Source organism: Trichomycterus rosablanca, chromosome 13 (assembly GCF_030014385.1).
Source record: "Trichomycterus rosablanca isolate fTriRos1 chromosome 13, fTriRos1.hap1, whole genome shotgun sequence".
NCBI lineage: Eukaryota > Metazoa > Chordata > Actinopteri > Siluriformes > Trichomycteridae > Trichomycterus > Trichomycterus rosablanca.
In genome coordinates, this window is record NC_086000.1 from 17453448 (window position 1) to 17477931 (window position 24484).

Genomic DNA, 24484 nt, shown 5'->3' on the forward strand with positions numbered 1-24484 from the left:
AGAGTGCACTGTCATGAGTGTGTTAGTAAACACCATTAGCTTCATCTACACACAGGGTGAGTGATGCTGCTGCTCTTCCGTCACTCTTAATAACACTATCTTTTAATAATTTGTTGCTTTATTGTGTTTAATAGAGAATATTACTATGCTTATGCAGTGGTAATTAAATAATTTGAGCTGAACCTCTGGTGGGGTTTTTGTTTTGTTGTTGCTAAACTAGCTAGCCGTGCAGCTAAAGGTAGTCGACTAGCTAACTTGAGCAATGCAACGTAAAAGCTGCAGTTCATTTGGAGTGTATAGCAAGTAAATAGTTGTAATATTAACCATATGCACTATTTAATTGTTGGTTTAGCACAACTGGTTGATTGACAGCTGTCTATCATGTAGCTCAAACACCAGTAGCTTTTGACACTATTGTTGTCATATATAGGGGTGGGTAACTGGGCCAAAACATCGCGCGATGTGTAGAAACATTTCCACGCTACACGACGATATGAACAACGATATGGTGGTGGTGTCGGTGCTCCGGAGACTACTGTTCGAGCTTCATTATCTTACTGTCAATGCAGATGTTAAACCTAAAGCGAATTATACCAAAACTCAAAGTGTATTCGGTGCTAAACCAAATATTGATTTGGTCGAAGGGTATCTAAATATTTGTAACATCACAACCTAGACCAAATGAGGCTTGAACTCTTTTAAATAAAAATGGCTTAAATAACTTTGCTCTGATGTATACATTTCTGTTGATGTACTTTGGTAATAGGAAAGTTGACTGATCATAGAACATACTTAACAGACTTGATTTTTGATCTTTGTCTAGGTGCTGTTTTAAGCAGTTTTTTTACCATCTGATATGTTCAGACAGCCATGCCACCTCACCTGGGAAAACAGGACTGAACCACCAAAGCTGCAATGACTGGGCAAACAGTGCTGTAGATGTGTGTCTTATCACAAACACGCTCCTAGTTTAAGAGCTTTCTTGCTACACCACAAGCTGAGATCAGTAGGCAGACAGAATGCCGTGGCCTTTTTCAGAGTCTATTAAGAAGCGGGCCTGCAGGTATCTGCTGCACAGATACTTGGGTAATTTCCTGCAAGAAAAACTAAGTTTGGACCAGCTTAGTGTGGACCTTTACCAAGGCACAGGTTCGCTTGCACAAGTGCCACTGGACAAGTGGGTAAGTACCTGTGTTATCGTGCGAATGTCACTACCTTCTTCTTCTTCCTCGGCCTTTGTCCCGTTCGGTTGCGGGGTCGGCTCTGGGCGGATCATGATCCGCATTGATTTGGCACAATTTTTACGCCGGATGCCCTTCCTGACACGACCCTCCCTATTTTATCCGGGCTTGGGACCGGCACTACAATGCACTGGTTTGTGCATCTAGCGACCAGGTATCTATAGGACAATTCAGTGTTTCCATTTAGCCTGGTGGCATGTTTTTGGACTGTGGGAGGAAACCGGAGCACCCGGAGGAAACCCACGCGGAGAACATGCAAACTCCGCACAGAAAGGACCCGGACCGTCCCACCTGGGGATCGAACCCAGGACCTTCTTGCTGTGAGGCGACAGCGCTACCCACTAAGCCACCGTTCCGCCCGTGCTAATGTCACTACCATTTAAATGAAATCATAAACCTGAATAATTTATCATTCATCATGGTGAATATTTTTGGTGAGTGGGTTTGAAAGTCTTGAAGTCACTCTCTTGCCCAGTCCATGTATCAATGTCTAAATACACAGTAGTGGACGCTACATGTTGTAGTACCTATATTGAAGACGTTGTTTCTATCTGTTTCATTATCTCTGATATTATATCCTCTTCATCTGTATCACTCATGTCATTACATTTGTTTTAATATGATTCACGCAATGTTTGTTACAATAGTATTGTTGCACTTTTTTGTATGAAACAACCACATATAAGTAATGCCTTTATCCTACGTTCCTCCAGTCACTAAATGAAGTCCTGGAGTCAGTGGATGCTCCGCTTGAAGTAACCGAGGGCTTTATCCAGACTATTTCCCTCACTGTACCATGGGCATCTTTGCTTCAGGACAACTGTGCTCTGGAAGTTAAAGGCTTGGAAATTGTTTCCAGGCCAAGGCCTCGAATGAGTGAGTGGCTTCCTTTGTACATGTCTGATTTTTTTTTTTACATCACTTTCCAACCTGTTCACACATAATATGTATGCTGTTTTCTGTCTTCAGCATCTGGGATGGAGCCTATGTACTGGTCGAGCTTCATGACCAGCAGTATGCAGCTAGCAAAGGAATGTCTTAGCCAGAGACTCACTGATGACCTAGGAGAGAACTTCCAGCCTCTGGAGGGTCTAGAGAAGTTTGCGGAGACAATTGAAACAGGTAGCGAGTTGTAGATGGGCTTGGTTCAGGTGGAGTTGGTATAAATAATTCACAAGTTCACAGGTTATTGTCTAGCTTTTTCCATTGGCCTGCTGTTGTTAGTTACTGTCTTAATTTCTCTTTTCTTTAGTTTTGAGAAGAGTCAAGGTCACATTTTTGAATACAGTCTTCAAGATAGAACATATTCCAGAAAATTCCAAAACTGGAATTGTCCTTGAAATTAGAATAAAAAGGTACGTTGTTGTATTGAAACAGAATCGTTATGTGTTTTGAATTAGTTTTAAATAGTTAAAGATCACTTTCCATTTCAATTTTTTAAGGATGGTGTTAATTGACATTTGTGCCCACTTAGTCAAAAGAGCATTCAGTAGAAAGCCTTGTTTGCAACTGATGCTGCTCTTCATCCCTAGGGTGTTTATTGTTCACACAGTTGGCATACAGTTTTAAAGTGTTGATTTTATCAAAAGTAAAACATTGATATAGTTATGTTAATAAGGAAAATTATGTTACAGTGGATAGTAATGTAAAAAATAGTTTAGTAAGAAATTAGTTTAGCTACATTGTTTGCATTCCTCATAAATAAGTAAATATTAATTTAGATGACTTAATAGAGTCATTGAATAGTTGTGCTAGTGTGAATTAAAATGGCAATTTGTGTTTTGCTCTTAGAATGGTTTACTGTGATGAGGCTGCTGAAGAAGGCTCAAGCATGAATGTTCACCAACCCACCACATTTGCTCACAAAAATCTGACATTGGAGGGTGTCAGTGTTTTCTGGAATGAGTTTTCAGAGGCATCCCGTGCCAGCATGAAATCTTCCCCCACTCAATCAGTGAGTTTTTATTTTGTCCCTTATACAGCATGTGTGAGTGCATTTTATGTGTTATCCAAGAAATAACATTACCAGCAAACTGATCTGTTATAGGAAAACCTAAAATACTTTACTTTTGTGTTTTATTTTTTTGTGTCAGTGAAATAGTGTTTGTATAGTATTGGTTATGTACTGCAACGTTTATTGGTTACAAAATGAAGAATTAATATTAATTTCTTCACATGCCATTATCTTTACAGGAGACTGAGCCTAAGCTGTCCCCTAGCTGGAATCCAAAAATCATCTGTGAGCCTCACCCGCAGTTCACAGAGCCTGTGTGTACCAGCACACAATTTGAACCTGTGCAGGTGGGCTGCCTAAGTGGCAAAATGGAACTGTCCCTGGTACTGAAGCAGAATGAAGCCATGCCTGGAGCCAAGGTATGGGACCCCACTGTAACGTGTTCTCATTAAGTGATGTGGATATGTGTAGGAGTAACAGTGATGCAACTATAAGTGTGAAGCCTTACTCAAAAATTAACATTATATCAGCAAAGGAGTGACCAACAATAAAAAATGTCAGTGGTTATCTATAATGTGTTTTATTAGTTTAGTTAAATGCTTATAAGACAAACCCTAGTAAGATATAAAACACTACCTCTGCCGTGTATACCACAACAATGTGCAAACACGGCAAAAAACAAACAATGGTTGTTAATGACTGACCTTTAAAATGTTCTCAGTTGGACATTGATGGACAGATCGATTCATTGATCATGCTGCTCTCGCCAAGGCAAGTCCATCTGCTGTTGGATATGTTTGGAGTCTTTTCTAGCTCAGGTACTAAATATACTGTACATCCTCACCCTGTATAAGAAAGATATTTTTATCCATAATGAAATGGCTTTCCTTATGGATTTGTGCAGCAGTCCAGAAGTGGTCTGGCTTGGCCAAGGATAGAAAAAGTCGGCCCATGCAGCAGGAGGATGAATACCGTCTTCACATGGAGCTCAACCGCTGCTTAAAAAAGGAGCCCATGAGTGCTTGCACTGAACAGGACCTGTTTGACAGCAAGATTGACAGAACAGTATCAAGTAGAGGTAACCTCTAGCATTTATTCATCTTTAGGCCCCGCAAAGCTTAAACAAAGTCAACTGTGTCTTCAAGCTGAAGTGTTTTTACATGCCATTTCTCTTGTCGCTGTGTTTTTTCACTATAATTCAAGCAGAAGATGTATTTTTCTCCATGGCTGACATGGACATGTCACACAGTCTTTCATCTCTTCCTCCCCTTGGTGACCCGCCCACTGTAGACCTGGACCTGTCTCTTAACAGCAATTACTCCACCTCCCTGGGAGAGTCACCCTCTGGCAATGCAACTGTGAGTCATCCAGTAAAAGCAGAATAATCAGCTAATTCTCTACTAGAGATTTACAAGTGTGTTTGGATCTTACAGGCTGTGTGGGAGGAGTACTTGGACATGCCTAAACAGAAGGAGAAAGAGACACCTTCATTCTCCAGAGACTCTCAGCTAACACATAAGCTGCTCAGACAGACCTGTAAGTACAAAAAGCAAATCATGGCAACTTTGGCAATATTTTGGGGACACTAGTCATTGTCAATTTCCTGTTGCACTTGTGACTTTTGTACACACCCACACTTGCTAGGTGAGCTTGCAGGCTTGCACACACAGAGCTTTAACATTCTTGAAGAAACATGCTATGCTCTTTTTTTTCACACAGTAGTCATTGCCATTGCAGCGGCAATATCAATAGCATAGGTCAATATAGATGTGCAGCACTAGGACTTTAACACAGGTCTTTGCTATGCTTAGCTGGTGCATTATAACCAGTGTTGTATCACTAGCTGTACCCAAGATGCCACAAAGAAAACCACTCTGGCAACAGCTTAGCAGTAATGCGGTAACACTCACAAGTTTAAAGCATGGATCATTAAGTGCTTCATCATCAAGTGTGGAGCATAAACTTCTGTTTTGAATTTCCCCTTCGAGCAACATCAGCACAATGCTTGGGTCTTTATGACAGCTGTAGGGCTAATATTAGTTTGTCAGACATCAAGTCAAGTGTTAAACAAGGGTTTTTAAAAGGCCTATATGATATGCTTTAGATCCTGTATGATGATTACAACCTAATAAACTTCAAATCATGACTGACTGCTTATTTTGTCTCTAGCTCATTCATCTAAGGGTCACTGTGATGAGTCCAGGCCTGAGCTGGTTTTTAGGTTGACGGTGGGCAATATCTGCCTTTCTGTACTTCACATCGATCCTCTCCCGCCACCAGACTCTGCTCTTAGCCCCCTTGCACCAATGGCTTCAGAATTTTTTCGCATGATGACGGCTGATCAGCTTTATGTTAGAGGGTTTCTCCAGTCTCGAGCTGTTTTTGACCAGGCCTGCCCACATGATCATCTCAGGTATGCTTGATATGGTATTAAATATTTAAGTATGTGCAGAATTTTTTCACACTATATACAAAGCATTGCACTTGAATATCGAATAAGCTTCTGTCTTTCCATATTTGCTTGGAACTTGCTCCTTTCTTCATGATATACTTACAATACTTATCCAACTCCACAGATTCATAGGTGAGGGGTTGAGGGTGACATATGAGCATTGCCAGGGCTCTAGTATGCGCACTCTTTGTACAGATCTGTCCCTAAGGTGTATGGAGTTACTAGAATGCCTCTACCCCACTGAGCACTGCGGCATGAGTGCGCAGAGTAAAGTACAGTACACTGAGGTGCCTATCGTTTCATTAAAATACTTTAATGCTTATAAAATGCTAATAATATATTCTGTATTTGATTACCAGTTACTAAATGTTCATTTCTGTATGCCTTTTCTTTTCTTTTTTTAATTACCAGCTCTTGACATTTGATTTGGCTTCCAGTGGTGTGTCTCCCAACCATAGTTGTCTTCATCTGTTCTACAAGCTTACAGAGCGCAAAGGCCCACAGGTGAGTAATTATAGTTTAAGTAATTATAGTCACCCAAAACTGCTGTTCTTACACCTTTGCTTGATGGTCTTGATGGTCAGTGTTGCCTTACCTCAGAGTAGAGTCCTAAAAAAGAAAGAATAACTATTTCGGCTTAAACTCCTCTTAAGTCTGGTGGCTCATTTTCATGTTGTTACAGGCTGCATTAATGCAGTTTATCAGGTGGTGTGAGTGAAACTAGTTACAAGTAGTAGAAGTAGAGTTCTTTGGTTGATGGAGCGGTCTAATGTGCTAGCCCAACACCACTGAGATTCAAACACAAATTGGGGAAAGGGGGGGGGGGGGGGGGGGGGATTGGCACCATGTCCAGGGTATTCATCCTTGTGCTTAGTGTTTTCTGGTGGAACCAGACCTGAATAAGATGAAGATTACTACCCCAGATTTAACCACTTGGCACACCAGCCTAAAACTAAGTCTGCCTGTTTTTGGAATTAAAGTACTACTATTTCCTGGTTTAAGCAAAATTACTATTCTAAATGTTTTTCTTTTTAAATAATACTGAGAGCAGTAAATACTAAGAATGTAAAATAAACAGCAAACACAAATGTTTTCTATTTTTAATAGTTTTAAAGTCTGTAAGAATGTATTGACATCATGATTTTAAAAACCACAATAAACAATAGTGTCCTTTTTTCTTTTCATTCTTTTTTGGTCAAAGGGTGGGCAGGTGCGTCTGAGTGCTATGCCCCGTAAAGCGGAGTTTCAGGTGGAGCTCGGTATGGCTCAGGCAGAGTGTGACATCAGCATTGTGGACCGGCTCCACTCCTTGCTCCAGCCCCAGAAACTGGGAACCACTGAAACCATGGCCTCCCACATGTACACCTCCTACAATAAGCATGTTAGCCTTGTAAGGCCAGCTTTGATCACTGCTTTTACAGGTCATTTTATATTAGCTCTACACTCATTTGTCTCTATATGATCGTGTCACCCCTAGCACAAGGCCTTTGCAGAGGTGTTTCTTGAAGATAGCCGTAGCCCAACAAACTGCCTGGTAGCCGTGTCGGTGAATGCTCCTAAGCTGGTGCTGGTGATCCGGTTTCCCATCCCAGACCTGCGCTCGGACCAGGAGAGGGGCCCCTGGTTTAAAAAATCTCTACAAAAAGAGGTGCTGCGCTTGGAGCTGGAGGACCTGGAGCTGAAAACTGAGTTCACTGGAGACAGCTCACCTGAGCAAACCAAGATGGAGCTCACCTTTAAAGAGCTCAGTGGTATGTCTTCAGAAGCATGAAAACATTAACTAAAGCTTTATAAACACTTTGAAGGCTCAAGACACTTGTCAGAAAACTAGGATGTTATTAAGTCATTAAAGCCATTATTCAGCTTTATTACATTAAGCTTTATTAAATTTTTTCACACATATCTACTTAACAGTCTTATGTGTACACATTGTTGTATGTATAATAAGAATGATTTGTTTTACTAGAGAATAGTGTGTGTTAAAATATAGATCTTCATCGCCATATGGAACAAATGCACAGGAAATGCTATTTCAGTAAGAACTAGGTCATCACAGTGTTTTTTTAATCCCAGGTACATTCCAGAATGACAAGGATGAGTCTGCTGCCAAGTTCTTACGTGTGTCGCACACAATGGAGGAGAACATGACCTCTTCCGACAGCGGCAAGTTTGATTGGCCCAGGTATACTAGTTCCTCTGTACTGTGTCAAGCAGAGCTCTTTTGCCCAAATTTATTTAAGAATTAGTTTCTGTGTGCACATTTAGTTACGATGTATAAATGTTTAAATTAAATATTGCCCTGACCCTTTTATTTAGAGTGGTCCTTAAGGTAAACCCCAAGGTTGTGCACTCCATCTTGGAGCGGGTTACCACTGAAGAGGAAGAGGAAGGCGCTGAAGAAAATTTACAGGAGGAAGAGGAGGAGGAAGGAGCTGCCCACTCCTTAAAAGATGTGTGTGATTTTGGCAAACCTGAGCCCTCGCCTTTCTCCTCTCGACGTGTTATGTATGAAAATGAAGAGGTAAGATTTAAAAAAATATTACAGAGGAATTTGGCTTAATTACAAATATACATGGGTTTCATGAGTTTTAAATGGTATAAAATTATTAAAAATTATACTATTTAAACAAATTATGAAAAATATAATATATTTTTTTAATAAAATTTTGTTTTATCTGAAATAATTTACTCATGTATTTATATCTTATTTATATATTATAAGCTGTTAAGGTTATTACATTTATTAAATTATCTAAATGAACCATTATTTGATGATTATTATTAATAAATTACAAGCATTTTATTAAAGTAGCCCACCGTCACTAAGACACAAGCTTGAATTCCAGCAATGCTATTAGTCAGCCAGGCATCTACACAGACATGATTGGTTATGCCTGAGTGGGGGATGGCTAAAGCCCTGTGATGGATCGGCACCATGTCCAGGGTATTCCTGCCTGCCGCCTGGTGTTTCCCACCACACCCTGGACCAGCGTAAAGCAGTTTATGAAAGTCATATTCTTTTTTAATTTTGTTAACTTATTTCATGAAAATAAAAAAAATTCTTTTTTTTGTGCATTTTCCTCCAATTTTTTACCCAATCTAGTCGTATCCAATTATCCAATTGCATTACGCGTTCTCTCTACTGATGTTGACCTTCTTCCTGACAGAGGAGAGCCCCCTCCAACACTTGTGCAGTAGCCGACTGCATCTTTTCTCTGTGCAAGCGCCATCAATCAGCCAGCAGAGGTCCTAATTGCATCAGGCAACCCCCTTTGAACAACAGCCACAGATCTTTGCGGTCATTGTTTATCAATGATTAGAGCACTTTTAAACCTGCCATAATTTGCAGCTTGTAATACATGCAAAGGTCTTGGATAACAAAATCAGTGCTAAGCTACTTTATTTTGTATATCAAATGATTACACTTTTTAACTGCTTAAATAGCTTATTTTAGTTTTGGTTAGATGGCCAGACTACCTAACTTTTTTTTTTTTTTTAAAGGCCAGAGAATGAAGTCACAATAAGTATTAAAAACCATGCCATAGTAATATAGGTTAAAGATATCTCTTCAGCTGGAAAACTCAAATACCATGTCTTTGTCCCATGTGGAAATATTCATAAAGGTTGTGTTTATATATGCTGCTCAGATTTGGATTGTGTTAATGCCTAGTTTTGTTCACTTGTCAGATGGTCATCCCAGGAGACGTAGTGGAGATGACAGAATTCCAGGAGAAAACCATGAGCAACTCTCGTTACATTCTTGAACTGTCTTTCCCCAATGTGCAACTATCTCTACCCAATAAGGCCTTTTATGAGAAACTCCACAACAGGTAATTAAATGATCCATTAAAATATATTTGCTATATTATTATTTACTGTAAAATTGACTGTTGTTATTTGTTTAGTAGCTGGTGTAAATAATAAAGATAAAATCAGTACAGTTTTGACTGTAGTTACAGGTAGCATTTGTAAGTTTTTTCATCAGTCAGAGTATTTTACTATGCTAGCTATTTAGCAAGGAAGTTCACCATGTTTTTATTTGTTAACATTAAAGCTAGGGACATAGTTAAAGACTTATGAGGGAGAAGGTATCTATATGTGACTGGCAGAAGGAATGTAAACCTGTTTTAATTTTTTTTATAGGTACTTTACTCTTGTCAAAACAATAAAATACTTATCAGTCTTTTTAAAATTGCCTTTTTTTGTCAGGATAAACAATGACCTGCTGTTGTGGGAACCCACTGCACCATCACCAGTAGAGACGGTGGAGTGCATGCCGTATGGAGTTGGCCTTTCTGTTGCCAGCCAGCTCATCAGCACCTACAGCAAGGACAGCTTTAGCCAATTTAGATCTCCTGGCACTGAGGGTAAGTTCTGCTTTCCACCTGCTGTAGTCCACTAAGCAATCTTCGTGGAGAGTGTACATGATCCTGAGAACATTCTTCCAGTATTTAGGAGTCTAATGGCACTGTACTTTACACCACTCCAGATAATGCACATGGTGAAAGTCGGCTACATGCTGGTTCGTTCTGTTAGATTGTGCGGCCTAGCGCTGAGCTGTAGTTGCTCCCAGGTGTTTTCACTTTACATTAACTGCACTTACAGATGACTGGCCCAAATTTAATTAAATGAAAAGTTATATCCTTCAATAAAACTACATGTACCTCAGCTCAGTCTAATGTAAAGGCAAGACATGAATTTTGACAAACTAAGCCAAAATATATAAATTTTTATATTCTATGGCCAGAAGTATGTAAAAACAACTGACCAAGCTTGTTCTGACATTTGATTTCAAAAGCATAGGCATTAATATGAAATAAAACAGAATCAACATATTACACAAGCAAGCTTACTAAGTTCAGTCACTGTAGTTGGACAAAAAAATTATCTTAAAGGTGTTTAATGTGGTTGAGGGCCATGTTCTTTCACATCAAACTTGCCAAACTGTGTGTTCATGTACCTGACTAAAAGTAGTGTAGGGCAGAGAGATGCACCTTCACAAATCCACCTATCTAATCTGTTGGACATGCAGAGTATGTAAATGTTACTATTTCCTGAAGTGATATTGTCTTTTATTGTAGTGATAGAAGTTGTGTATTTGCATTGTGTCAAGTGCTATTCTGTGTTTGCAGATGAAGAGAGTGGATCAGAAGATGAAACGCTCCCATACTACACTCCTGATGAACTGAGCTATAGAAACATAAGGAGGAAGAAAAATAAGATGCAGTCTAGGAACTCACAGAGTCTGTTCTCTGTCCTCCTGTCTGTCAATCATTGTCTGGTAGCATTGCATACAGAGGCTAAGGTACACTGACTTGGTTACAGTTACATATTGTATACTGTATATAATCACAGACATTTCAGTATTTTAAAAAAATAACTCACTTTGCTGTAATAACTGTGTTAAAACAGCAAACTGATAACTCTCTGCTGAAAAATAAGCATGGGGAGTTCTGGATGGAGGTGAAGAATGGAGTTGTGTTTGGTGTAACACAGTATGAAGGATATAAAGACCAGCACTATGTCTGCTTTCACACCTCCACCATTTGTCTCTATCATCAAGGTAAACTTAATCAATAAAGGTCAGAAGTCTTTTACTCCAGAAATGAATTTAGGTCTGTTGTTTAGTTGTGGTCTATATGTCTGTATGTAAAAAAAAAAAAAAAACCTAGCACTTAAGTTCTGGCAACCTCTTTATGTCTCTACATTTGCTCATCTCTGTAAAGAGATGAAGGTTTCCAAAGTGAAGGTTGTGTGCTTATATGAGTTACTGCATTTGGCTCCTCTCAGGATCAGTAGATGGTGATGTCCCAGTGTGGGATGTGAAGCTGCCGTGCAGGACGCGCCCGCATTGGTTGGAACCAGTGGTGTATGTATGCGAGTCTCCGACCGAGAAAGCATCTCCCTCAGAGGGGCTGAATTTGGAGCCTCACAGTATGCTGTCCCTCGCCCTGAAGATTTCCTCTCAGAGCACGGAGCGCAATGTAAAGGTATTAGGGAACAATGCATTTTCCATACTGTCACAAATTTTTTTTATTTTTGGTTGTAGATAATAAATAAAGATTTTATTAGGAGAAAAACTGTGGTCACCAGCATACCATGGGAATTTTATATGAGATTGTGTTTTTAGGAGTTTCTGATTGCGGTTGGAGTAAGGGGAGCCACATTGCAGCACAGAGTTGTGCCCTCCTCACTGGGCTGGTATGACCAGGTAATAACTTTCTCCTTTATACACTCTATATTCTCCTCAATATTCTTTAACATACACATTCAGAAATAGTTCAAGTATAGAGACAGAAGACCTTGTTTATTATTTTTTTTGCAGTTGGTTGACTTTTTGAACGTGACCGATGAGCCTGTGCTTGGGTACACACCTCCATCCTATCTAACTACATTTCATTTGCATCTGTGGAGCTGCTCTCTGGACTACAGGTTAGGTCTTTTATGGTTAAGTCTTCTTGGCTTGCTGAATCTAAGTTTGACTGACACCTTAAATCACAAGCAATTATGCAAGCAATTGAGACTTAAGGGCCTTGCTCAGTGACCCAACAGTGACAATTTGGCATTGGCGGGGCTGCTAGAACCTGCGACCTTTTAAGCAAAAGTCCTGGTATATTAAATGACTGTAAATATATGGATATGTTTCATGTTGCATTTTGTAAATAGTTTTGTAAAGTAGTTTATTCGAATTGAATAATTTTATTGTAACTAATTCAAATTTTTCTAAATAGTTTGATTTATTTTTTATTTAGTACTGTTACAAAGGTACCTCATGTACTGTATTATTATGTACATGCAATCACATTAGTTTTTTATGTGAATTATGGTGTTTGTAAACGTATGGTAACTGCTTTTTAGTTGTGTTTAAAACTACATTATGCTGTATAAAATTATAAAACACCTTTTCCGTGTGTCCACAGGCCATTGTATTTACCTATAAGGTCTCTGCTCACAGTAGAGACGTTTAGTATTTCCAGCAGTGTGTCTCTGGATCACTCATCCTCCACTCTCAGGTAGATAACCTGTGCATTCATCATGTATTTGCTCCACTAACCATGTCTGGCACCACTAATCTTAATTTGGTCCTATAGAATCATTCTTGATGAGGCAGCACTGTTTTTGTCTGACAAGAGCAATGCTGTGTCTGTCAACCTGGCCCGAGGTGAGAAGTCCTAGTTGGGAATTTTCAGTGATAGTAGGACAAGAAAGTTAATTATATTGTGATATAAATGATGTGATTGATCTATTGCCTTTATATCCAGATTATGTGCAGGTGGTGGATATGGGAACTTTGGAGCTCAGGATCACAGCAGTCAAACCTGGTGCAGATGGAGAAAGGGTAAGACATATCTATCTTATAAAGCTAACTATTTGGGATGGATCTTGATACCGTCACCTCTTACCAAAGTCAATTGCTCTTTGTGGAATGATTTAAAATGTTGTAACTTAAATATTCAATACACCTGTTCTGTCTTCTTTTAGTGTGTTTAAGGCATTAAATTCAAAATTTGTATACATTTACAAAATATGAAGTTGGACCACCAAAACATCAAAAGTTTTTTTTGTACTTTTGTCAGTTAAACAAAGTTTAAGAGAATTAACAAGTCACAGATGTGGTGAAAACCCCTTAATGAAAGACATTGTATTATGAGTAGAGAAGAGTTTTAATATTGTCTGCACAGCAGGACCACACCAACACACATGGCGACTCGGATGCGATACAGAGAAAAGAAAATAATCATGTTCAGTGACCTCACAGGATAGTGGAAGATTCCACCATTACCAGAGATTTCAGTCTACTGTTTATTCTATACTAACATGGCTAAATATAAAATTGCTGATCTTGTTTGCGGGAATGTAAACAAAATTTAATTCTAGTTGTACTTACGTTCATTGGATACTACTGAGAAAATGGTACAAACATCAAATGTGAATAATTTGGATTGTAATAGTTTGTTGCCACCATGAATGTGCAGTAGATATGCAATGTTTCTCATTGGACCATAGTCATTATCGGTTGATGATAGTGTTTAGTTTGAGTTGTCTAACTGCATCATGGATTAATTTTCATCCTTCATACCCTATCAAAAAATACTACCTGAATATAATATAAATATTAGGGATGTCCCGATCACGTTTTTTTGTTCCCGTTCCCGATCCCGATCTTTAATTTTGATCCCGATCCGATACCGATTCTCAAACCAATACTTGTATTTTCTAGATATTGTCTAGATAAGAACTAGATAACACTGTTTACACAGTGCACACTTCAAGTACATTACAGTTATTCAAATTAATCCAATGTACATGTTTAACAACTGAATAGCGAGTGCATCACTACAACGCTCCGTTACATAACTAAGCCAATCAGAGAGCTTGATACTGAGATGTCGTTCAGTCTTGTAACACGTAAACTTGTAAAAGCTGTACGTTATGGTCCTGAAGTTTTCATACTGGGATTAAAAGTTATTGTTTTGTAAACCGGAGTTATCCTCGACTCACACACCATATAAACAGTAAAATTCTACAGTAATGAACGCAGCTCTGCTCCCACCGCCTCGTGAAACGCTCGCATTACAGACATTACACCGCTGTTGGACACGTTTCACTTTCCAATTTAAAGTATTTCCACACAGCGGACATGCTGACGTAAAACAAAGGATCGGGTTATGATCGGCATTAGTAAAGCCGATTTCCGATCAGTTAAAAATGCCTTGATCGGCCCCGATCCCGATCTGTGAGATCGGATCGGGACATCCCTAATAAATATAAATGTAAATATGTGGTAAATGGGAGATATGTAGGATAAATGTGTAACTGACCAATCTCCATCAATAATTTGATATAATGGACCAAAATCTCAAAAGGAACATCTTGTGGTGCCACATTTAAGGGGGTTTAGGTGCAAAGGGAGGTATTATTTAGTACTTATTTAGTATTAGTATTTGTTCTTAACGAAAGTGGCTGGCGAGTATAAATCACTGTGTTAAAACCTTTTTTTTCTCTGCTCTAGATGGAGCCACGGTTCGAGCTGCGTTGTTCGAGTGATGTCATTCACATTCGGACTTGCTCAGACTCGTGCGCTGCTCTCATGAACCTTATCCAGTACATCGCTAGCTATGGAGATCTGCTGCCTCCAGTCAGACTTGAGAGCAAAGGCAACAGCGCCAAGCAAAGGGCAAAGGTCAAGTCTACAGTTTTTTTTTATAGTCTGTATTTTGTGTAATCAAGCATCTCATTGTCTTGGCTTATAGCAGAGTGTAAGGTCAAAGTTGTAATTTGGCGACCTAAAAAAGCCTTTGATAATCTGAGTAATATGAAAATCTATTAAACAAATCTATAAAATCAGCGGAATGCATAAATGGACAAGTCATCAGTAAAGTTAATATGGACAAAGTGAAAGGGTACAGAACTGAGTTGGTCAACTTGGTTTGTTTTTCTCCACTTTGTAGCTGGAGGTAGTGAGCCAACCGGTTTCCCACGCTCCATTGCTACCTGAAGCTGAGCAGCAGATGCTGCAGGACCTGATGAGTGATGCCATGGAAGAGACAGACTCCATGCAGAGCCACACCCTGCAAACCAATGGTTAGAAACCCTTGATTTACCTACCTGTGTTACTAATTACTCAATAATAATACCTCTTCTACAACTATTCTACAACTGTACATCTGCAGAAAAACTGAATAGAAATGCAAGAACATTAGAATGACTTGACTAGTATGCTGTCAAAACAGCTTTGACCCACCAAAACATGAAGTCTATGAGACGTCTGAAACATAGTGTAATATCTGGTAGCAGGACATTACCAGCTTTTTGTATATTGCAAAGTGGATCATGCTACAGTGTATCCTGGTGTCTTTTTTTTACACGGGTAAATAATGCATGCATTCTCAAACAGGATTCGTCTGACCAGTCCACCTTCTTCCATTGCTCCGATGTCCTGTTTTTATGCATTTGTGCACATTGTAGACACATTTGATTGTAGACAGGAGTTAACATTTTGATGGACTCCATACACAGAAGGGTTCAATGCACTGTGTATTGTGACACATTCACCTTATCACCCTTATTAAAATTACCTGCACTTTGATGCCAGATTTCATGAACTCTGTGGCTCAATGTGTTTTGGCCATCTAATATATTTCAGCTTTGTGGCTTGTTTCTTCCATGGCCAATGTCGATGGGTAAACATAGGGTTAACATTTAATATAGCCCTGAGCGTGGCATGCTCAGTCGTCCAGAATAGGCATTGTTATGCACATTTTGATTGGGTGGTCCTTATGCTTTGATTCATCATTGTGTGTGTTTTTAATAAATATGTTTATGTTCATTAAAATGTTTAATAGATGTCTTACATAAGATGACTGTGTATACTGTGTAGGTCTCCATAACGATCAGATAAGCGATCATGACCCACCACACTCTGACCTCTTCCTTTTCCCGGACGAGAGCGGCTCAGTGACCCAGGATCCTAACCCCACCTATCCAATGCTGCATTCGCCCCTAATTTCTCCTCCTGTTTGTAGCACGCACCATGAATCTGATGACTTCTGCATTCTGGATTCTCCAGGCTTAAGAGCATTGGTGAGCTACTCTACTCTATCTATTGTATTTACTGCTGGTTTGGTTAAATAAGGAGCGTTAAATATGAGTTGACTATCCAGCCTGTCTAAATTTAGGAAAGCTTGGTACAAGAGATCTAAAAATGTCCATGTTTCAAATGACATTTAACAAAATCAATGCACTTGAAACGCTTAAAGCCTCACAAACATTAAATGTGACACTGATAAGCAAGGATATTTAACTGTGTGTGTTGTGTGAATCAGGAGAGGGATGAAGAACCAGTGGTACAAAAGTATACCACAGATCCCATTGTAGTGCTGGAAAACCATTTTAGTGAACCAATGGAGGGCAGCAGTTCCAGCAGAGGCCCACTGAACCTTCCTGTGCCTGAAGTTAGGTACCTGGTTAAAGAGATCTCTGTGGTCTGGCACCTTTATGGAGGAAAGGACTTTAGCAGCGGTCTGCTCTCATCCTCTCCGGCTCGCAGTCGCGGGTAAGGGTCATAGTCACTCACAGGGTCAGCAAAAGTTCCATAAAGGCCGATGCTATTTGGAGGTAGTGTTAAAATAGTTTTTTATGTATTAGTCATTATGTATTTGTGTGTTTTTAGGTGCACTCCTTACAGCTCCCCCTCTCAAACGCCTGTAAGACAGGCACGCAGAGGCTCCCGCTCTGGAGGAGGTTGGGGCAGGAATTTAGACGTGTTAATGGAGATCCAACTCAGCAAGGTTAGTAGGACCAAGTATAAATCAAGACTTTATACATACTTATTAACCTTATCTTTATAGTTAGTGACATGATGCTACACGAATATTCAAAGATCTGTGGCAGCTGGGCTCGTTACACATATCTATTTTCTAACCTGCCCACCCACTCACTCACAACTAGGGCAATTTACAGCAGCCAATACTATTTGTTTTTAAGACATAGTAAAAAATGTACCTGGAGACAACCCACAAACTTATTGGAAGATGAGGTCTTACAGTCAGACAGACATGATAAAAATTTGACCATTGCGGTAATTATGTAGCTTCTTTTCATTTAAATGCTGGAGCAACACATAGAAACCAAGAGGCTTTCTTTGAGACTGTATTTGGGCTATCTATACCTGACCCATCTAATCGTGTGGGTTAAAAAGAACAGGGTGTCTGTCTGTTACTACAGAAAAAACATCAACATTTTTGGATATTTGCTTAAAGTTTGCAGACTTGTCAGACAGTGATCAGTATTCTAAGAAGCTCAACACATTTAATGATTAAGTATTTTGCTGTGATCTTAGGTACGATTTCAACATGAGATTTACCCTGTGGTGGGCCCAGAAGCTAAAACACTGGCAGAGCAGCCAGTATCCAGACAAGTGTTCTCAGTGCAGGATCTAGAGATACGAGACAGACTGGCCTCATCCATGATGAACAAGTTTCTGTACCTGTACTCTAGCAAAGAGCTGCCTAGGAAAGCCCACTCCAACATGGTGAGAGAATCTCGTACAATCAGATGTACAGTAAATACTCTTGACATTGTCTTGACATTAAGTTTTTGTAAATAACATGCAACACATGTGCACATTGTATGTTACTGCAGCTGACAGTCCGAGCATTGCATATGCGCCCAGAGGCGGGACAGGCTCCACAGGAGTGCTGTCTGCGTGTCTCCCTAATGCCACTGCGCCTCAACGTCGACCAGGTGAAGTATCATGATAACCGAAACCCTGAAAGCTACTAATATGTAAACGCCTATTAAGTAAGTACAAAAACATTTTGATCCTGATGGTGTGTTGCTGTTTGTTTTCTGCAGGATGCTCTGTTCTTTCTAAAGGATTTCTTTACCAGTCTGGCTGCAGACGTAGAGCTCTTTTCACCACCAGAGCAGGAAGGTAGGCATTAGCATGCAAACAAAGCTATATTTATGTATTGTTCATGGTTTTAATGTTACCACTGATTTTTGTTTTCTACTATGTAAGTGTTCAGTTTATGAGTGTGTTTTCATTTTTACATCGTAGCACTGTGTGTATCCATGAAAACAACTCCAGGACCAGAGGTAGCATGCACATTCTCTAAATACAGCGGAGGAGCAGGTCAGGACCCTGCACCAATTATCTCTGTTCCCACCCAAACTCGCTCTACTCAGAACGGTTTAGAAGCCTCGAGTGGTGAACAACAACCTGAGACTGCCACCACATCATTCACAGACCAGCCTATCTTTTTCAGGTATTTTCAGTTATAATCTGACATGACTTTATTTTACAAGCTCAAATATAACGAAATGTTGGAAAAGGGTTGAAAATGATTGAAAAGTTTATAGAATATTCAAGTTACACCAACCTGGAGATTGAACAGGAATCCACTGTTGAATGTGTGTGAGAAACTGTCACACTACTGTCAAAAATATCTATCAATGTGTTTGCAAAAAATGCATTAAAATTATTTAATTTAATAATAATTGTATTTAATAGTAAGGAAATTTAATGGTTCTGGGCACAACGAAATTTTCTGATTATTCTTAAAATGCATACATGGCAATCTGTACATTCTAATCTTGGTTTGTATTATTATTAATTCAGAGAGTTCAGGTTTACTTCTGAGGTGCCAATCCGGCTAGATTACCATGGGAAACACATGGCCATGGAGCAGGTATGCCTTACATGCAATCACTTTATTTTCTAGTAATATTATATACCTAAGATACAGCAGGACTGTAATGGTTTCAAAGTATATATCAATAACTAGATTCTTTCGAAACTGTGTATGTAGCTGAAGAGGGGGGGATTTTGGCTGAATAAGCTTTTGCATTTCTTTCTTTTAGGGTACACTTGCAGGTATAATAATTGGACTGACCCAACTAAACTGCTCTGAACTCAAGTTGCACCGACTCTGCTACAGACAAGGGTGTGTTTTCAACAACTCCTACTTCTAATACAGTATTAAAAGTTTTTTTATAAAGCTTTTTGATGTAATTGTGGTTATATTCACTTGGTAAATGAGCAACTTGTCTTTTCTGCAGGCTGCTGGGTGTGGACAAGCTCTTTTCTTATGCTCTTAATGAATGGCTCAATGATATAAAGAAGAACCAGCTTCCAGGGCTGCTTGGTGGAGTGGGACCTATACATTCCCTAGTGCAACTGGGTAAGTGTGTACTTATTCACTCCCAGATACACAACAGACATCTGTATTAATGAACCTTCTAGAATGAGCTCATTTCCCACGGTGCAGAGCACCAGAACTTTTGGTGTAAATTGGCCTTAGTCATCTCACAGCAAGAAGGGGGCCTTTCTGTGTGGAGTTTGCATGTTTTCCATGTGTCAGCATGAGTATCATCCAGGTGCAGACATGCAGTCAGGCCAATTGGAGCTACTAAATATTGCCCTGGATGTAAGTGTGTGTATGAATGTGTGTGTGACTACCCAGTGATGGACTGGTACCTGTCTGGGGAGTTTCCTTCATTTCGCTCAGTAATCAGACCCACCGTGACCCTGGTGAGGATAAAGTGGTAGTAAAAAAAAGACATAAAATGAATAATGGCATCTTGCAGTATAAACATACAGCTGCATTTATTCTGTTTTTGCAATAATATGAATTTTGAGGGTAAATGAACTTCAGCAATGCGATACAGGGGAACCTTACATTAAATTCATCTGTGGCAAGCTGTAATGACCAAATTTTTTTACCAGTTTTTTTCACATCACTATTTTTACCTGTTTTATTGACTGTAAATATACAGGGGTTGGACAAAATAACTGAAACACCTGTCATTTTAGTGTGGGAGGTTTCATGGCTAAATTGGACCAGTCTGGTGGCCAATCTTCATTAATTGCACATTGCACCAGTAAGAGCAGAGTGTGAAGGTTCAATTAGCAGGGTAAGAGCACAGTTTTGCTCAAAATATTGCAATGCACACAACATTATGGGTGACATACCAGAGTTCAAAAGAGGACAAATTGTTGGTGCACGTCTTGCTGGCGCATCTGTGACCAAGACAGCAAGTCTTTGTGATGTATCAAGAGCCACGGTATCCAGGGTAATGTCAGCATACCACCAAGAAGGACAAACCACATCCAACAGGATTAACTGTGGACGCAAGAGGAAGCTGTCTGAAAGGGATGTTCGGGTGCTAACCCGGATTGTATCCAAAAAACATAAAACCACGGCTGCCCAAATCACGGCAGAATTAAATGTGCACCTCAACTCTCCTGTTTCCACCAGAACTGTCCGTCGGGAGCTCCACAGGGTCAATATACATGGCCGGGCTGCTATAGCCAAACCTTTGGTCACTCGTGCCAATGCCAAACGTCGGTTTCAATGGTGCAAGGAGCGCAAATCTTGGGCTGTGGACAATGTGAAACATGTATTGTTCTCTGATGAGTCCACCTTTACTGTTTTCCCCACATCCGGGAGAGTTACGGTGTGGAGAAGCCCCAAAGAAGCGTACCACCCAGACTGTTGCATGCCCAGAGTGAAGCATGGGGGTGGATCAGTGATGGTTTGGGCTGCCATATCATGGCATTCCCTTGGCCCAATACTTGTGCTAGATGGGCGCGTCACTGCCAAGGACTACCGAACCATTCTGGAGGACCATGTGCATCCAATGGCGGTGCCGTGTATCAGGATGACAATGCACCAATACACACAGCAAGACTGGTGAAAGATTGGTTTAATGAACATGAAAGTGAAGTTGAACATCTCCCATGGCCTGCACAGTCACCAGATCTAAATATTATTGAGCCACTTTGGGGTGTTTTGGAGAAGCGAGTCAGGAAACGTTTTCCTCCACCAGCATCACGTAGTGACCTTTCCACTATCCTGCAAGAAAAATCGCTTAAAATCCCTCTGACCACTGTGCAGGACTTGTATATGTCATTTCCAAGACGAATTGACGCTGTATTGGCCGCAAAAGGAGGCCCTACACCATACTAATAAATTATTGTGGTCTAAAACCAGGTGTTTCAGTTATTTTGTCCAACCCCTGTATATCTTATGCATTTTATAGACCTGTTGTACAGACTTCCCATCAAAATAATTCACCCAGTCATTGTTTAATACTTGTTACTATTGTAAATGAATAAGCTTGTATTAATTTAATAGCTTACTGTTTGGTTCAAAGCACAGTTATTTTGAGGTGATTTGCTTTTTATTTGTCCATTATTTTGGTCATTTTACTTTTAAAATATAATTATCTTAATGGTGGAAAAAGCAAATCATGTCATTCTTTTTAAACATAGTATATGTAAATAGTATAAACTATAGTACTGTGTAGTATGTTAGCACAGAAGCAGCACCATTTACTTGTTACTTATGCAATACAGCACCCTACGCATTGTGATAACTAGCAAGATGCGTTTCTGCATGTGTTTCAAATCTGAGAGTATCTGTTTTTCTTTTCTTGAGTACTGTTACGTTGCTGGACGTCTTCAGATAGGTAGACAGATCTAAATGATAAACATGGGCGTGTAAATTCATTAAAGTTATTTCTTGTATTAAAAAGTGAAGCACTGAATTAATAAAATGTATGGGTTCATAAGGGAATTCAATTGCTGAAAATAAATTCTTTTTGACTGTTAGTCCAGGGCTTTAGAGATCTAGTGTGGATGCCTATAGAGCAATATCGGAAGGATGGGAGGATTGTGCGGGGCTTTCAGCGGGGTACTGCCTCATTCGGGACCTCGACTGCAATGGCAGCCCTGGAGCTTACCAATCGTATGGTGCGAACAATCCAGGTAAACACTTCTCTCTGCATCAAGGACTTTTTACTCTCGTAATGTACCTAAAGTCAGAACATCACTATGTTTGTAAAATTGTATTTACAGCAGTGTGGCTTTAAAATACTTTGTTTGTTTGGCACAGGCAGCTGCTGAGACAGCCTATGACATGGTGTCTCCAGTGCCAGATGAAAGAGAATGCAAAAAAGTTAAACGGTACTCACACTATCGACTTACTCATCAGCCTGTGGACCTCAGAGAAGGAGTAGCCAATGCCTACAATGTAGTAAGGGAGGTATGTACCCACTCTGGCTAGTTCATTGGTGTGGGTTAGGGTTCACACAAAGAGACCCCATCTGACCAAAATGGGTCAGTTTTTCAAAAAGTACTAATACCTAAATGATCTGTAAGTGTATTGTAAAAAAAATAGGTTAACATATGTAATACTTCAACACCTAGTCTTAATCTTAAATTTAGCTTTCTCAATTTAATCTAAATTAAATAACATTGATTTATTTCATACACCTGTAGGGCATCACGGACACGGCTTTGACAATTTACGGTACAGCCACCCGTGAGCATGAGCAAAGAGGGATGACTGGTGCAGTGGGCGGAGTCTTACGCCAGCTTCCACCTGCTGTTGTTAAACCTCTGATCGTTGCAACGGAAGCCACCTCCAATGTTTTGGGAGGAATGAGGAACCAGATTCACCCAGACGCTCGCCAGGAGGAATCGCAGAAGTGGCGTCTTGGAGAAGAATAAGTGAAGATGCAAATGGTGTTTAATGACTGTACGAAGAGACACTACACCAAGCTGGGCTACACGGGTAGAGTTAACTTGGCTTATTGCCACCTTATAACTTTGATGGTTGATGGACAGTTTGTAAAAGATTATTTAGGGTAGTGGTAGTGCCATGATACCATGGTACAGGGACCACTGTAGCAAAGCCCGAGCTTCAGTTGTCAGAAGCAAAGTAAAGCTGGATTAACCAAGGTTTCTTTATTTTTTACTGGCATTGCTTTCCCCTCTGATTTAGATGAAGTCACGTTACACTGTACATTCAAACTAGAACACTGGAGACATTATTGCTGTTAGTACTAAAGTAATGAAATGCAATGTTTGTCTCCAAACTTCTGTTAGCTGTGGTGTCTATAAAATAAATTGTTTACCCCACCAAAAGACATCCATGCAGTGCCTTTAGAGGTTTATTATAAATATTGATTGAGATAATGTGCTTCAGTCTACAGATAATACATCTTAATCAGCAACATTCATGTTAATTTCCATTTCTATAGACAAGAGTTGTGTAAGGTTGTACGACGCTGTAATATCTGGGATAATGCTACAGTAATTTCTGGTGCATTAGGCTGCTGAAAAAAATGCTATTATTTTCTGAAACCCAGGGATAAGCATAAGAGAATGACAGACAGATCAATATTTTTATGGATGAAATTTAAGATTTTCGAAACAGCCAGTCTGTGCTGTCACCTGTGGTTGTAAATTCTGATTAGTGCTTTATAAAATCCCCTCGCCATTGGTACTTGGTAAACTCATTGTTTGCAATGACAAAAGGCTTTCTAAACTTTGTTAGATGTTTTGTGGGACGTTCGATACATTTGCTTTTGTAACATTTTCTGAACAGCTTCATCACAAAACAAGAGTTATGCAACTGAACATTAGAAGGTTAAAACATTATCACATAACACATTTGGAAAATCATCCTTAAGCATATAAAATGTGAATATTTGTATAGATTGTGCAGTTGTGACTTGTGCAGTGTTTTATAGTTTAGTGTAACACATTTCTGAAAGTATCTTAAAGGTGCATAACATTTGCTTAACGATCTTGCAACTACCCACCTTAATCACCTACCTAATTTTGTTTTCTTTCAAATGGTCGTACGTTTTGTATATAAGTGTACAGTTGATTTGTGCAGTTTATATGAATGCACGTGTTATCAAAAAAGGGAAATAAACTATTTAATGTCCACCAGTTTCTTTTGGTTTTTGTTACTAACTGCCTCTGAATGCAATAGCTGAGCATATGAATGAGACCCAGATGTACACGTTATAGCCAAAAGTATGTGAACAAATTTCAGGTGTTTTAGGCTGACCTTTGGACATTAAACATTCAAAATTTTCTTAACAAATTGTCAACAATAAAGAATTACCCTTTGCACCGGTACTTCAAATTGTGGTCAAGTGTATTCTATTTGCTTTAATTATTCTCAAGATGTGTCAACTCAACTGGAGACCTTCTCTTTGAATTTAAATTGATTGGACATCAGTTGGAAAGGCCCACAACTGAGTCTATACGAGCTCACATTTTCCACTGCATTGTCAGGACAAAAAACTAGGTCACAAAACTGTCAGGTAAAACTCAGACTGAATTTCCTTTGAAGATTTGTGAAGAGATCTTAAGATGGCAGCTCATAAATGCTCACCATCCAGTCTAAAAGAGCTAGAGAGCATCAGCCATGGAAAAAGGGATAAACCTATTGTCATACCCTATAAGTTGTGGCATTGCAATAGAAGTGGGGTGGCCTGGTTTTCGGGAAATATCCAAGTAAAAAAAAAAGTCCT

At 39.5% G+C, this 24484-nt stretch overlaps 1 protein-coding gene across 2 annotated transcripts; it reads left to right on the forward strand.

The window, feature by feature from the left end:
- Positions 1 to 898: 898 nt before the first annotated feature.
- Positions 899 to 23891, forward strand: atg2b (autophagy related 2B). 2 transcript variants are annotated; one of them, XM_063007053.1, is made up of 42 exons: positions 899 to 1181; positions 1955 to 2117; positions 2211 to 2363; positions 2494 to 2596; positions 3033 to 3195; positions 3435 to 3614; positions 3917 to 4013; positions 4100 to 4273; positions 4399 to 4553; positions 4629 to 4731; positions 5365 to 5608; positions 5772 to 5934; positions 6059 to 6151; positions 6849 to 7037; positions 7125 to 7398; positions 7721 to 7829; positions 7964 to 8168; positions 9335 to 9477; positions 9857 to 10014; positions 10780 to 10952; positions 11060 to 11210; positions 11438 to 11637; positions 11778 to 11858; positions 11973 to 12079; positions 12568 to 12660; positions 12739 to 12809; positions 12910 to 12986; positions 14661 to 14831; positions 15100 to 15232; positions 16029 to 16231; positions 16474 to 16703; positions 16821 to 16938; positions 17490 to 17681; positions 17792 to 17893; positions 18005 to 18083; positions 18210 to 18417; positions 18771 to 18840; positions 19013 to 19095; positions 19211 to 19332; positions 21766 to 21920; positions 22048 to 22197; positions 22434 to 23891. In XM_063007053.1, the coding sequence occupies exons 1-42, from the start codon at positions 1020 to 1022 to the stop codon at positions 22662 to 22664; spliced, it is 6231 nt and encodes a 2076-aa protein (XP_062863123.1). In that variant the 5' UTR covers positions 899 to 1019; the 3' UTR covers positions 22665 to 23891. The 2 variants fall into 2 exon arrangements, with proteins under 2 accessions (XP_062863123.1, XP_062863124.1); XM_063007054.1 differs by having other exon boundaries at positions 4402 to 4553.
- Positions 23892 to 24484: the final 593 nt, after the last annotated feature.